A 15,194-nucleotide genomic window follows, 5' to 3' on the forward strand; every position below is an offset into this window, starting at 1 on the left:
CAGAGCAGTCTCTCCACGTCTGCCTGCTGAAAAATAACCAGATCCACTCTGCATCAGACCTACTATGATTGTATGTGCCATATCCCTTACAAAAGCTTTAGATTTCTATCCGTGGAAGTTGGTTAATTTTTAATTTTTTTGTAAATGACATACAATATTACACATTTAAAGTTTACTTTAAAATCTAAGACACTGAACAGATTTCTTGGCAGCTATTCTTGTGGCTCGCAGTGATTGCTAGTGATTTCCAGCTGCTGTTGAGATGAGAGAGAGAGAAAATGTCTTGTTTATTATTACCTGTAAATAGACTAGACAGATAGGGATTGTGTATACTGCTGTATTAGACTAATTAAAGTTGGACTGTTTTTTCTCTAAACCATACTGATTGCAATGCCCTTTGGTCTAAATTCATCAGCTACATCAATAAATACTCATGTGTTTCGTTGTATTGTGGTAGATTTCAGAATGCTCTTTTAATGTGGAAACTTGTTGCAACCCAGTATTTTATTAGATATGTTTACTTTTGTTTACAGAAAAATGAAATTTACTAGTGATGGTCACAAATGAAAATAAATCAGTTCAGTGTGTCCCATTCTACATTTATCATACTTAAAAATGTCCCACGCCCTCAGAAAAATGAAGTAGAAAGCTCTTCTGTTTCTCTTTTTTTATTCTGCAGGTGTGTTGTGGTTGGAACCGTCATCATTGCGTCGGAGTGGAGTTGCCGTGGCAGCCCTGATGGGGCGCAGGAGGAGAGCGGCAATGGAGAGGCACTGGCAGATGGTGCAGACCGTGCACTGGACGGGGACCCTGAAGGCGTGTGGAGTCCTGACATTGAGCAGAGTTTTCAGGAAGCTCTGGCCATCTACCCTCCTTGCGGCAGGAGGAAGATCATACTTTCAGACGAGGGGAAGATGTATGGTGAGGAACAGCAATTTCCTGTCCCAAAATGATAGCGTCTTTAAGTCTCATTCTAGCATGTCCATACCAGCAGCCAGATGTTCTACATGTAAAATGACGTGACAGAATGATATGACTACGTCTTCCTTGTGTAAAAGAAAGAAAGAAAAACGAGAGAGAGAAGAAGAAAAAGAACTGTGAACATGATATAAGGACCACTGCACAGACAGTCTGAGTGTCTGCGAGACACCGCTTTACAACTGCATCTAAATCAGCTTACCACTTTAAACACAACTATTGTTTGAATGTATCTACGGTGACTTTTAATCTGGGTTCTGTGAAACAATGGAAGACTGGCTGGTGGTTTTCAGCTTGTCTATTTCTATTCAAAAGAACTGGCTTACATCATTGTTCAAAAATGGACTCATTTTAAGTCTATAATCCCCGTGTGTCCCCTGCTAGCTGTGTAATGATCGGTTTCATAAATATAACCCCAAAGTTTAGGCACCAGAATTACAAAGAAACGTGACCTCCTATCTCTGCAGTGCTCTTTATGAATGGATATCGTCAGATTTAAAGCTTTATATTGATTTATTTCCATAATCACCTAAACACTGACTTAGAGTTAATTTGCACTTATTAAGTGCTCGAATATTTATAGAATTTAATACTAATTTCTTACAGTCCAATTTATGTGTCCACCCGACTGAACATTTACCTTTGTTTGCCTCTTGGCAGCTGTCTTATTTTTTTGCCCTTATTCCTAATAAATTTTGCTTCTCTGAGGAGGGTTATGTTGATCACCTCTTTGCACTTTGGAACCAACTTGGCTGTGGTCCTTTCACTGAGACCTCTTAGTTTGTGCGCTAGTCATCTGCCGGGAGGTATTTTTGGAGAGGACTCTTTAGCCTTGGGGTCAGAGGGCAGCCGGGGGTAATGAAATCAAAGGATAAAGCGACCTGACATTTCAGGTCAAGTTAGGGTTAACATGTAAAGCGGCTTCCTGATTGTTCTGTTCAGTCACTGATTGCTTAAATGTTTCACATTAGTGTACTGGATTTCAGAACCAAGGTTTTTGCACACGCACCCATGCGATGGGCCTTTTGCTTGTTTTCATTAGGATTCGTTTAGGATTTTGCCTCTCAGGGGAGCTTTTTTTTCATACCTTACTGAAGGTCTTGGCTTACACCCAGAAGTCCTATCGTTCCCGATGGGCCTAGTGTGACGACTTTCTCATCTGCAGAAGCCCGTGTTGTGCATTTGTGAGTGTGGGTAGAGAGGGAAAAGGGATCTGTGATCCTGTGTGAAAAAGAAGGACAGTTTATTGCAGCATTTTCTCCTTTTGTGGAAGGGTGGGCTCACCGTGATGACCTCCCCAATTTCACTCTCATTACACAAGGATAGCTCCACTGTAACTTCATTTGTGTTGTCAGAGCTTGGACTTTTCTAGCATGATCACAGCATGTGCTGCATTGTGATATTTACTCAAGACTATTCAAAGTTTAATTTCACCTCTTTGTGCTTTCTGTTATACTGTCACTGCTTTATTAAATCTTATGCCATTTGGAAGATATGTCAGAAATTTTACTAAATCGGCAAATTTCCAGAAAGTTTATTCAGATTAGAAAATGTATGACTTTTCACCTGAAGTTGGTGAAATTAAATTGCCAATCCTATGTTGATTACAGTTCATGCTACATGTTTAATGATAATTTATCCTGCAGCAATATAATGCCCTTTTTAGAATAACAAGTATTGTTGAATAGAATAGAGTGGCTCTTGAGGAGTGATATTAATGTAATTCTAAAGAATCTTTAAGCATCCTGTAACATACATGGCTTTTTATTATAAAAAGCCATGTATTCCTTGCTTGGGAGCTTTACTGAACCTCCTCCTGCTACACTTGGACAGTTGATCTTCAGTCTCTGAGCTCTCTTTGCTGTCCTCTCAGTCATATGTTACTAACATGATGTCACTCGAGTGTGATTTGAGCCCCAACTGCATTTTCTGGGTGTGTTGGTCTGTTTTGTATGATTTCAGTCAGACTAACATGTTTACATGCATTTTAAAAGTCCAGTTTTGGTCATTAGTTTGGTTTTGTGTTTTTTAGGGCTGCACAGTGTCCTTCTTACTTGCCCGAATAAACTAAATCTGTAAATGGTTGGAGATGGAATAGATTTTGTGTCCACTTCCTTTCAGTGTTGTGATAGAGACTATACTCTTTCTAAAGGAAAAGCATTTGGCTTCGTGGAAGGCGGCATGGGAGTGTGTGTGTGTGAATTGGAGCAGACTGCCGTGTCTGAGTCAGCCCATTCTGTTGATTCTGGGGAATTCTGTGTTCTGGTAACTTAACGGAGCTGATGTGACTCATCTGATGCCCCTACTGTGTCATTTCCCAGAAAGATGGAGGGTGATGCTGATGATGTTAGTCAATTTATGTGATCGGTGATAACACCTGTGGGTTGAGTTTGGTCGGTTATATTTTAGCCTTCCTGCACAGAGTAGTGTGTTTCTTGCCATTTCTGATCAGACATGAGCAGATCATCGGGTACGGCTTGTTGCAGGGGAGGCAGAGAAAGGCAGAGCTCAGCAGGCGGTCTGTAATGACCACATTTTGAAAGTCTGGTAACAATGTGATGATCCCGCCTTCCTTTTTCCTTCTTCCTCTATTCATAACATACCATTTATCCATCTGTTTTTGAGCTTTGCAAGCAAACCATTCCAACATTTGGAGAGGCTGTCTTTTATTGGGTATTTCTTTCAGCCACAGAAATGGAACGCTGGGAAGTTATTTTAATTATGCGATTAGTGATGGGATAGATCTATTAGAGCCTCCCTTTTTATAAAAACAAAACAAAACAACAAACCTCACAAACAGTGCAGTCACATGAAACTTGCATATTATGCTGGTTTCTTTGTAAAGATGCATTCAGGGATTAGAAAATATTTACTTCATATTTACTTTTGAGTTTAAACGTAGAATTTAGTAAATATGAATCCTCTTTATTACCCTTTTACCTTGTAGGAGTAAATTCTGTGGTTAGCAACTTCTCTAATATTTTAGTAACTACAGTAAAATAAGTTGGCCTCATTAGTTTTTTCTATAGCTACGCAGTGTGTAGAGAAACAAAGGTTTTCAAATCTGTGTTTAGTTCCTCAGAGATTTTATCCCTTTTTTTTCTTCTCCATTCTAGGTCGAAATGAGCTGATAGCTCGCTATATAAAGCTACGAACGGGAAAGACTCGCACACGCAAGCAGGTATGTACAGATACGACTGAAGATTACCGTGCAGATGTCTGTCGCAGTACTTTGTCATCGCTGCCCTTGTACCTTCTCATAAGTTTTTATTCTTTAGCGTTTACCTTATAAGTAAAAGTGATTATTTTTTTAATGCATCATGGATGTTTGAATTGTAAAAGTCCACCTGTGAATGTGTGTGTTTTCATGGTATAACCCTGGGCCCACAGGTGTCTAGTCACATTCAAGTTTTGGCACGTAAAAGGGTGCGAGAATATCAGGCAAGCATTAAGGTGGGTCCCAACGTAATCGGCTCTCCCCTTTCCTCTTTAGTCACATTCCCTCTTCTTTTCTTCTCCCTTTTCCTCCCGTCTTTTTTCCTTCATCCTGTTTTTCTTCAGGTCTCTAGTCACCTGCAAGTCTTGGCCAAGAGAAAGTCTCGTGAGATTCAGTCTAAACTGAAGGTACAGAAGCTCACTGACTGCTAGCAGTTGTTTGTTCTGCATCTAGCCCAACTCTGACGTAACTCATTATTTCACCATGGAAGCAGATGCTCTGGTTTCTGCTTCTCTGTCTGGTTGTTCAAGCATCTCCTGTATACAGGGGTTCTGTTGTAGGCCCTGTTCAGACCTGTCGCTAACATGCGTCCTGAGTGATCGGATGACAAGTAGACGGCACCGAGTATGTGTGTTCACCCCTGACATTATAGTGCGTCCACCCATGGTTCCTGAGTGGCTACTTCTGATTGGGTCGCAGTTACTCACTTTGTATGCAAATAATCGCCTAGCTCATGTCCCACAGTCAACTGTCATCCGTAGCCCTCAGTGGGCCTTTCTGGTGTTGATGTTAAAATCAAATGCATTCAGGAACTTATCTAAATGATTATTCAGACATGAACATGTTTCATATTCGCCTGAGTCGCAACTATTGAGGAATCATTTTCAAGTGTTTTGTGAGGCTATAACAGATGAATAAACTTAAATAAATGATTTGTTTGGAGCTCAGTGTGAGCTCAGCTCTAACGTTCACACTTGAGCTTTTAACCTTTGAAATTCCAAAGACTCACATCAGCTGTTATCTGCACAACTTAGCTGGGTACACAAATGCTGTAAGTGGTTGCACAAGCAGCATAGCATTGGAAAGCTGAAAGCATTTTACGAAATGAAGACTATCGCAAGTTCAATTGACAGCAAAAAAAATAGATGACAGGCAGCTTACCTGTGGAGCTTCCTGGTAATTCACTGATTGATATTTTCCCAACGAGCATGGTCTTATTTTCTTCCTCTTCATTGACAAGGGTTCCAGTGATCTAGTTCAGTGAAACTCTTAGCCTGAAAAGTCACCAGGAAGCCATGTAAACATTCACGACACTGCGGTTTTAAAATGCAGCCAACTTTCCTCCCTTTGGATTCAAATGTCACTTCAGGTTATAGGAGCTTCCATGTGGTGTCCAAAAGCCAACTACACAGCAGGAAAGTGCACAGCCTCCTTCTGCTGTGTATACACTGAGCCAGCTGTAAAGCAGCTTGTTTGGGTCAAGGCCCGTTAAAATGCAACTCCTTCGACTGACGAGACAGATCCGGAGCTTTGGAGCTGTGCTCACAATGTTTCTCAAAGTCGAGGTTCCCGAATGCATTCCCTGGACTAATCATTAGAATGCAGGCAAGAGCAGACAGAACTGTCGTGTAGCACCACTGAATGCAGCCTCAGGGGTTGGATCTGACTCCGTCCTTAATCCATCATAAGTGCACTGGCACCTCTATTAAGCATCTGTATTAGTGATCACCCAGGGCATGTTGGCATCAAATGAGAACATTCTGGTGGTTGGGGCTACAAGAACTGTCACCAGTCAGCTTAAGATGGATTGTTTTCACTGTTAAAACTGCGTGCAACAAGGTGAAGATGGGTGCAAAACTTTCTCTTTTTTTAAATTTGTAATCGACTAATTTCTATAAAAGTGCATGGGAAATGCATTCAGCGTAGTGCTGAGCCATCACTGCCATGAACTTTTCGTTGCATGACGGTACTGCAGTCATTAAGGCAAAGGTGGCATTTCTTTTAATGACTGAGACGATGCACGACAGACTCTTTTCTGTTTGCTTGTGTGCTTTACAGGTCTCATTTTTCAACTTTGATACTTCACTCAATGTGAAAGCCTTTTTGAGGATACACGTTTAAGGTTTAGAAGTTGTTTAAAAGGGGATTCTTCTTTTTCAATATAATGCATGACGGCAGTAAGTCCGGCTGTTAATTTAGCTCAGGAGGTTTCCAGCCTGGACGTATAATTGCATGACATTCTCTAGCTGGCTTTGTTGACACCTGTGTTTGGCAATGGTGATATACATCCATGCCTGCAGACATTCAAAGGGTTTTTAATATGCTCCTGCATTAGCGGCACATGAGAGGAACTTGGTACATTTCTGATCTTTACATTCTTGTCCTTCAACATATCCTTTAGTACTTTACCTTTCCTTTTTAAGCTCAGTTCATGTGGTCTGTCCCTGTCCTCTAATTAAGTACCTTTGTGACATAATTTTGCACCAGTCTAATATTCTAAAATGTACATGTGGAGAAGGTAACTTTAAAATGTCCAGGTCTCAGATGGTACAAATTAGCAGTACTGCAGTAATGCAGCCGTGAATGTAAGTTGAATGTTATTGAGCTCAGCATCTGTTTGACAAGGCAGGTTTAAGGTGTCCCGTTAAACTTAAGAATTTGTGTCACGGTTGGTCTACCATTGATGAGTTTTCAACAGTGTCATCATTCTCTGCCAACAAAATGCTCAATCTTCCTTAAGTCACAACTCGGTCACTCCGGTCGTCAAAGGATTGTCGTCTAGCAGCTCCTACACCACGCTCAAGACAATCCAGACTCGTTTCATGTGTCGTTCCACGATGGTGGACAGACCTACCAGGCTCTACCAGAACAGAGGCGTCCCTGTCTATCTTCAAGAAACTCTTCAGAGAATCTCCTATCCTAGCTCTTACCCTGTACTTCCCTACCCCCTCTACTGCACTTTCTCTTTCTGTACTTCCCTCTATGCCTGCACTCTATCTGTCCACTGTCACCTCTGACAGAGCCTGACAACTGGTTTTCCTTCTATGTAGCTTGATGTTAGCTGTAATGTTATATCGTCATTTGTAAGTCGCTTTGGATCAAAGTGTCTGCTAAATGCATGAACATCGCCATGTTCTGTGAGCTGTGAAGAGTAGGAGTACAGGTTAATTCAGCCAGGAATCAAGCAAAATGTGCTAAAATTAAAAGTATAAGTTGTCATAGCAGTGTTATTATTTAACTGTTAGAGTCTTATTGAGGGAAAGAAATGCGCAGAGCGAAGTGGTCTGAATGCTGTTGGAAGCCTGAGCGTATGCATTGATCCGGGTGTTTTCCTTTATTGCCAAACAGTAAATCTGTAACCTATTTTCATTTGTGAATGTACTGGATTTAATTTATTTATTACATGTCTTTTTTGCCATAGGCCATGAACTTGGTAAGTTTTTATTATACATCTACAGTTCTCTGCTTCAGGCTTTGTACTGTGTGGTTGGCATCACATTACTGCTAGTCCACATCGCAGTTCTGCAGCCAGACTCAAAAACCCTGCTCATTGCTTTTTTTGTTTTTAGTGGCTTTAGTTAAATGCTGGTGATGGTTAGCTTTTCTAGTTTGGTGCGCCTCCTTGCTTTTGCTTCCTTTTAGGTCTGCTTTGCTCTGTTCTGCCTTCTCGTGTAGTTACTGCATCATGCTGGAGTACAGTATATGTTGGCTGGCTTGCTGTCTAAATTGGCCTTTAAAGATGGTTTATGTTGGAATGATAACTTAGAAATAATGGGAAATCTTAACATGGGACATTTTAATTCTGTATTACTTTGTCTTTGTGTTTCAGGACCAGGTATCCAAAGACAAGGCACTGCAGACAGTGGCAAACCTGTCGTCAGCTCAGATTGTGTCTGCAAGTGTAATGAAACCTCAGACTCCCTTCCCTCCACCAGTCAGAGTGAGACAAAAACTGACGGAGACACGCTTCTATTTGTTTTTATCTTTTCGGTAAAAATCTGATTAATATCTCTTGACCTGTTTCCCTTCTTTGTTCTTGCTCAGTTTTGGCCCGGCCCTGTACCAGGACAGCCTGAACATTCTCAGGAGTAAGTTTCAGAGTCAGATTAGTTTGTTTTTATGGTTTAACATTGGACATGGTTTCTCGCTTAAGCTGACACGGCTTCTCATGTGGTTCTGCTTTTCTTAATGTACACAGCATTAAGCCTTTTGCACAGCCTCCATACACAACACTACCAGCCCCTGTCCCTCCACCTATCAGTAAGTGTAAAACAAGGTCATTCATTTGAGCTATTCAGTGTTAATATTGTCATTGTAATTTTGCTTTCCTGGGTTAAATCTATGACAGATTATGATGCCTTGCCACCCCCTCGGCCTGCAGCTATATCTGCTCCTGTATGGCAAGACCGAACCATCGCGTCGGCGAAACTACGGCTACTGGAGTACTCTGCTTTCATGGAGACCCAGAGAGACCGAGAGATGGTACGAACATCAAGACCGTATCTGACGAAGACTCGTCAACACAAGCTAATGTCAAACTAAAAGCTGTTTTGTTTGCTCTCTTTCTAACTGTCCCCACAGTATAAACATCTTTTTGTTCACATCGGGCCTTCAAACCCGGGCTACAGTGACCCTGTGCTGGAGTCTATAGACGTGAGGCAAATTTACGACAAGTTCTCGGAGAAGAAAGGAGGCCTGAAGGAGCTGTACGAAAAAGGGCCGCACAATGCTTTCTTCCTCGTTAAGTTTTGGGTTAGTGCACAAATCCAGTCATGTCCAAGCAATGGAGATCTGTGAACTTGGTAATCACAAGAAGTTGGTTATCGGGGATATGTACTAAAACGTATTTCAGTCTTTGCATGACATAATTAGTTATTAAGTTAGTTATTATCTTTTCTATTGCTCGGTTTTTAGTGTCAGTGTTGGATGCAAAATCAGCAGTAAAATGCTAGTTTTCATGAAGAGCCACCGTAACTCTGAAGCTGGTTTCTTTGGTGGCTCCTCGTTTTATTTCTTCTGTTCCCTCTCTTCTCACACTCAATCTTTGTGCATCGTGGGCTTCAGGCGGACCTAAGCAGTGACATTGAGGAGGGCTCTGGTGCCTTTTACGGAGTGAGCAGCCAATACAGTGGAACAGAAAATATCACAATCAGTGTTTCTACGAAGGTCTGCTCCTTTGGCAAACAGGTGGTGGAGAAGGTTGAGGTTGGTAAATTGGTCTGATATTTTTACACATACAAAGAACTCCATATTTTGACAAGAGTTTTAATTACAATTTGTGGTTGGATTCAACCCCCCTCCCTCCCCCATCCAGACAGAATATGCGCATTTGGAAGGAGGAAAGTATGTGTTCCGCATCCATCGTTCACCCATGTGTGAATATATGATCAACTTCATCCATAAACTCAAACACCTGCCAGAGAAGTACATGATGAACAGTGTACTGGAGAACTTCACCATTCTACAGGTATTTCCGTGCCATTAAAAGACTGATATTAGGAACTTTGAACCCCATTTTCCAAAAAGCTGCAATGTTGCATAAAATGTAAATAACAGCAAAATGCAATGATAGACGATGGATATCATCAAAATATATCGCTGACATGCAACACCTTTGGAAAGGGGGATATGATCAGATTCTCTGAATCTGCTGGTGATATTATGTCCTGTAGGTGACGAATTTTCAGATTTTTTTGCAATTTTATGTTCGGGATCATTGATTTGACATTGCTGAATCTCAAACCAACGTTACTTCTGAGAGACTCTGCCTCTTTGAGGTGCTCTGTTCGTACCCAGGCACGTTACTGACCTGTTGCCAATTAATGAGATTTGCAAATCAATACATTCTGCAGAAATTATTTCAAATTTTTTGGTACAACATCATGACAATCCTTACTGGCTGTGTTTTTTCTTGTTTTTCTTCTGGTCTTTCGTCAGGTGGTGTCCAACAGAGAGACTCAGGAGACTCTGCTGTGCATTGCCTTTGTGTTTGAAGTGTCCACAAGCGAGCATGGAGCACAGTACCATGTTTATCGACTAGTAAACGACTAGCAGCATGTTACAAGCGTGCATGCAAAGACTCTTCAGACTTTTTGAAACATACAGCTTGAACACAATTTCCAGCTCAACATACAGAACCCCCCCCATCCCCACTCCTTTACTCTAAACACACACTTGTTTTATTTGACCAACTGTCACACTATAGTCATACCTGTTGCTTATTTTATGTGTATGTCTTCTCTTTGCTGCAAGTGTGAGCAGATATCATAGATATCCCAGAGTAGGTCAGCAGTCATGGAACTGTTTCATGTGACTTGACCTGATGCAGCATTCGTGCTTTTAAGCCAGTGGTGCGGCACATTTCGCATCAACGTTTCAAAAGTAAAGTTTTTTTAGAAATACTGGTCAACATGAGGGCAAAAGTAGCAATAAAAGCGACACGTTTAACCTCTCAAATGCTTTTGAGAAATAGGGGGGGGGGGTATTTTTGGGCCAGCTTAAAGTTTTATGAGGCTTAGATCATAACAGGTCGAATTAGGAAAAGAAACGAGCTCCAAACTACATTTAATTTTTTTATTAATGTGAAATCCTTCCATCACACTTTATAAACTATGAGAAAGCAGCTTGTTCTCCACTAAAAGTAAATGTTGCTTTTCACAGTATTTTCCCCACATGTGCATCGTAGGTGAGACAAGTTTGAATATAATTTGACAAATCATTTAGTCACTGTTAGCCGTCACAGTGACCATCTGCTCTCCTGTCTGTTGTATCTTTGAAAGGTCCCATACGGATGAGCCTCTCTAATATATCCCGTTTCAGTTTAGTTTGAAATCGTGGACTTCGGTTTGATCAAAGATCATGTTGCAGAAAGTCTGCCTCTCCTTAGAAGATAATGCACTACGTGTAAAGACGTGCATGACATATTTATTTTTTTAACAGTATCACGGTGTTAAGAGTGTTTTGGGAGTCTTTGCGGTTTAAGTACACGCTATGGGGGGGAAATCTAAAGGTGGCACGTAAAAATATTGACTCACGATCGTTTGGAAACATCAGAAGAGATCACAATTAGTTCCTGCATTTTTAAAGAGTTACTTTTACTGTTTATAGACACGATAATGTTTTTTCTCTTGACTGTGTGGGCTTGCTGCAGTATTTCTACCTCCACACGAGTTGGGATAAGAATGTGCTTTGATTCTTAAAGCCTTAAGCTGAGGAGCACTGATGTATAGGATGTGTACACTACATTTGTAATGGTACTGTTTGTAAGCCAAAACGATATAAATAGATACATTTTTGTAAGGTATTATTTTGTATTTCACCTGCACACTAAACCCCATAAATGATGGATTTTGGTTGTATGTTTTTCTTGTATGTATGGTACAGGCTGCATAAAGGTCACCCACAGTGCACTGGGGTAGATTTTTGCCTAATAACACTAACAAACTATTCAGCTGACACTTTTCTCTTTTGTTCGATGTAATGTTTTTAGATTACTGGTTCATATGGTTGGCATCTTTGTATACATATATATCTATATAGATGTATATCTATATAGAGAGATGTGTGTGTGCGCGTGTGTGTGTATGTGTGTGTGTCTTTACTCCATCAAGCCCTCTCTGGCAGAGATTATCTCTAACCATGTGGAGGGGAAAGACTCGTCTTTGACTCTCATGACAACAAGAGCCATTCGGTTCTGTTTTAAATAAAACTGTCATTTAATTTTCACTCAGTAGTGTTATATTTGTATCAGTACTTTCTATATGTGTACTCTGTCTGTCTTTTCCTCATCACTCCTTTGGTCAAGTCTGTTCAGAGAATATAATCTGTGCCTTTATTCTGTACCAATAAAGTCATGTGGTGGTGGAGAGAGAGGGAAGCATTGTTAATAAATTCTAAAAACTAAATGTATTCTTAATTTCATTCAGTATCCACACGAGAAGTAACACTAACACATGTTCTTTGTAGTACACCCCCCCCCCCCCATAAAAAACATGTTTATGTATTAAGAGAATTACAGAGTGTTAGAATCACTGTTTTTATCTCAGTTGTTACCATTTATGACAGTTTTCGGATATTGCAGTACTCATTTGTCCTGCTAGGTGGTGCCATCACCTCATGTTTACAGGTTGGCACTAAAGTACAGTCCTATGAAGACTTTACTTTCGCCACAGAGATTACGTCTTCTCTTAGAAGTAAGTTTTATAATATCACACCCACGTACTCGCTTGGGTCATGTATATTCATTATCAAGCAGTGCTGTTAATGTTAAGTTTTCTTAATTGAAAGGATTGAAAATGTTTTTAAATGTTAGAAAGAATCCATCACATTGTCGGCTTTGTTTTGCCAGCGTAAAACATTTTCTTAAAGGCAACGACTCGCTCTGTTAAAGGAGTTTAATCAGCCTTCTGGACAAAGTTACCAAAAATACTGCATGCTAACCCCTAGCAAAAAGTATTTTATTAAAAAAAACTTATTTTATACTAAAACTGAGGCAGTATACTTGAAGTTTACTTTTTATATACCTAAGAATAGTATGGTGAAGTATGCTTGATTTATACTGAAAAGTGTAAGACTAAGTACATTAATACTAAGACTTACACTTATACTTTAATACTAAAGCTTATACTTGTACTTTAGTATACTTTTTATTTCTTTCTGCCACAATACTTAGTTTATCTTGATCGAAGTACAGAATAAAGTCAAGTCATTGACTCAGCAAAGAACGACTTGGTTTCATTGAAATGCACATATTTAATGATTTAAGCAGGTATTTAAAAAATACAATTTATGGTATTTTTTTAAAAATGTTATACAAATATATCAAACTTGTTCTCAGCAGTCTGTGTTGTGATTTTGTAAATGCATTGCAGTCTAGTATACTTTAACTTTAAGAAGTAAATTTCAAGTATATAAATATGGAAGGTACTGCATGAAAGGTGCTACCTCCTCTAGGGGTCCTTAGGCAAGACCCCCTTACTCTACCTGCCTACCAGTGTAAGTTAAAGCATAAATAGTATGCACAAGTAATATGCTAAGCAAACTTAGAAGTGTATTTAAGTTATAACCTCAAGTAAAATGGCAAAAAGTGTTTTTTAGTTTTAGTAATTCTAAGTTCATAAAAGTATACTTAAAGTATACTTTTATAAACTTAAAAATGTTCCTCTTTAGTCCGAAGAAGTATTAAATTACTATACTTTCTAGTACACAAGTACATGGTCCGTAGTATACTTGCTATACTTAGACTCAAGCATACTTAATAAAATTAACTTTGAGTATACTACTTTTTGCTAAGGGAAAGCAAAAGATTGTTTTGTGCTACATCAAGGGTCCAACCTCAGATAAATTATATTACCTCCCACGATGTGTGTGTTGCAGTGTTGCTCAATCTGAAAAGCTCAGAACTTTTTGGGAAATGTCATAATTAGAGATAATTTTATTGCATTTTATATGAGCAGGCGACATTCCAAGGCTGATGAGAAACATCCTTTTCATGGGGGTTGGTGTTCCTTTCCGAACAGCAGCCAGTAAAGTGGTGGTGATGCATTCTCGGGTTTTGGTGTGAGAGGATAAGGAACAGACATGTCAGAAAATGCAGCAAAGCGCTTCTGACATGTAAGTTTCATAGCAGTTATCGGTGAGGTTTTGAACAAGCCCGAAAACTGTTAACTTCCACTTTTCCAAACACTCTTTCATCTTTCTTTGTTGGCATGAAAACATTTAAATCTACTGCCTATGGAAACTAGGTTTACCTGCTTCATGCTGATACGTGTGGAAGCTTTCACTCAAACAACGCTGCCTTTTCCTGAGCTAACATGGGAAGCTAACACATTGTTTGTCTCATTTTGAACTGTCGGGTATATATTCAGAGTGGCTTGAGTTTTCTTCCCCCATTTTTTTTTCAGGCACAAGCCTGCACACAAGTTTGTTACAAAAATGGCATGCATTTACTGCTTGACAGTAATTAAATGAAGGGTGTGGTGAAAAAATGACGCCAGGAGAAACGTTGCCAAAAGTATCTGGTTATGTGTCGTCTGTTCACTCCCACTTCAGTTCTTCTTGATCATGTCTATCCCTGTCTATCTGTCTCTTTCCCATGTCTTTTCTCACAGTTATTCATGCTGTCTCATGTTCATATCGACCTTAAGAAGCAGTCCATGCGGTAGATCTTCAACAGGAAATATGAGCAAACTTTTTGACAAGTGTAAAGAATAGGGTAAAGGCCTAATTAAATTTAGCTGCTTTAGTGTCAGGATTGAAGACTCAGCTCTTTAATCACACAACTTAATGTCAGTAACGTCTGGTTTGTCTCCTAAGAATATCTAAAACAAGACAGAGGGCCGAGTGTGCACCACATTTTAAAGTAAATTGTGACTAAATTCATGAAAAAATGTGGTATTGATGTTAAATCATCAGTTGGAAAACTGTAATAGTTTACACATTAAAGTTCATGTTTTATACGCCAATCTTCACATGTCTAAAATCGTAAATTGAACATGAATTGTAATTGGAAAGTATGCTGTATGTCTGAATAGAATTATCTTATTGGGCTATGATAAATCTCCCTCTACTAATTTGAAATGAAGACTGAATCAGAGTAGTTTCAATTTGGGCTGTTTCATGATATCATAGACTATACATCCAACTCATTATGGTGGCAGCCATCAGAGGAACATAACAAAAAAATATAGACACATTTTTATTTTTATAAGGGCCTATTTTTCTACCATAAATATTTCTATTTAGCACTAGTGGAGTTAAAAAAAAAGACATCCAAAATACTCATTTAGGTGTCAAATCTGGCCAAGCTGGATCTGCTTTGACCTCTACACAAAACAAGTCTTTTTATCAAATGATACTTGTTTAGCTCTGCTTTCAACACAATTTAAAAAATATTGCAAAAATATCAGTAAATCATACATACTTGACTACTTATTAGGCTATTACGAGTCGTCAGTTGTTTAAGGAGGGCAGTCGCGTGATGATGAGAGAAGGCCCTCTA

General features: G+C 39.5%; 2 protein-coding genes across 2 annotated transcripts in view; one reads left to right on the plus strand and one right to left on the minus strand.

Annotated features, from left to right (window-relative positions):
• The window catches only part of csrp1a (cysteine and glycine-rich protein 1a), a 71,964-nt gene that overhangs the window by 3,705 nt on the left and 53,065 nt on the right, over nucleotides 1–15,194 (minus strand). The window lies entirely within an intron of this gene.
• tead3a (TEA domain family member 3 a) lies at nucleotides 808–12,093 on the plus strand. Its single transcript, XM_072366989.1, has 12 exons — nucleotides 808–921; nucleotides 4,095–4,159; nucleotides 4,369–4,431; nucleotides 7,617–7,628; nucleotides 8,025–8,135; nucleotides 8,240–8,283; nucleotides 8,394–8,455; nucleotides 8,544–8,677; nucleotides 8,777–8,947; nucleotides 9,260–9,400; nucleotides 9,510–9,662; nucleotides 10,133–12,093. Exons 1-12 carry the CDS (start codon nucleotides 915–917, stop codon nucleotides 10,244–10,246), a joined length of 1,077 nt encoding a protein of 358 aa, XP_072223090.1. The 5' UTR covers nucleotides 808–914; the 3' UTR covers nucleotides 10,247–12,093.

Source organism: Leuresthes tenuis, unplaced genomic scaffold (assembly GCF_036924035.1).
Source record: "Leuresthes tenuis unplaced genomic scaffold, fLeuTen1.0.hap1 SCAF_16, whole genome shotgun sequence".
Lineage (NCBI taxonomy): Eukaryota > Metazoa > Chordata > Actinopteri > Atheriniformes > Atherinopsidae > Leuresthes > Leuresthes tenuis.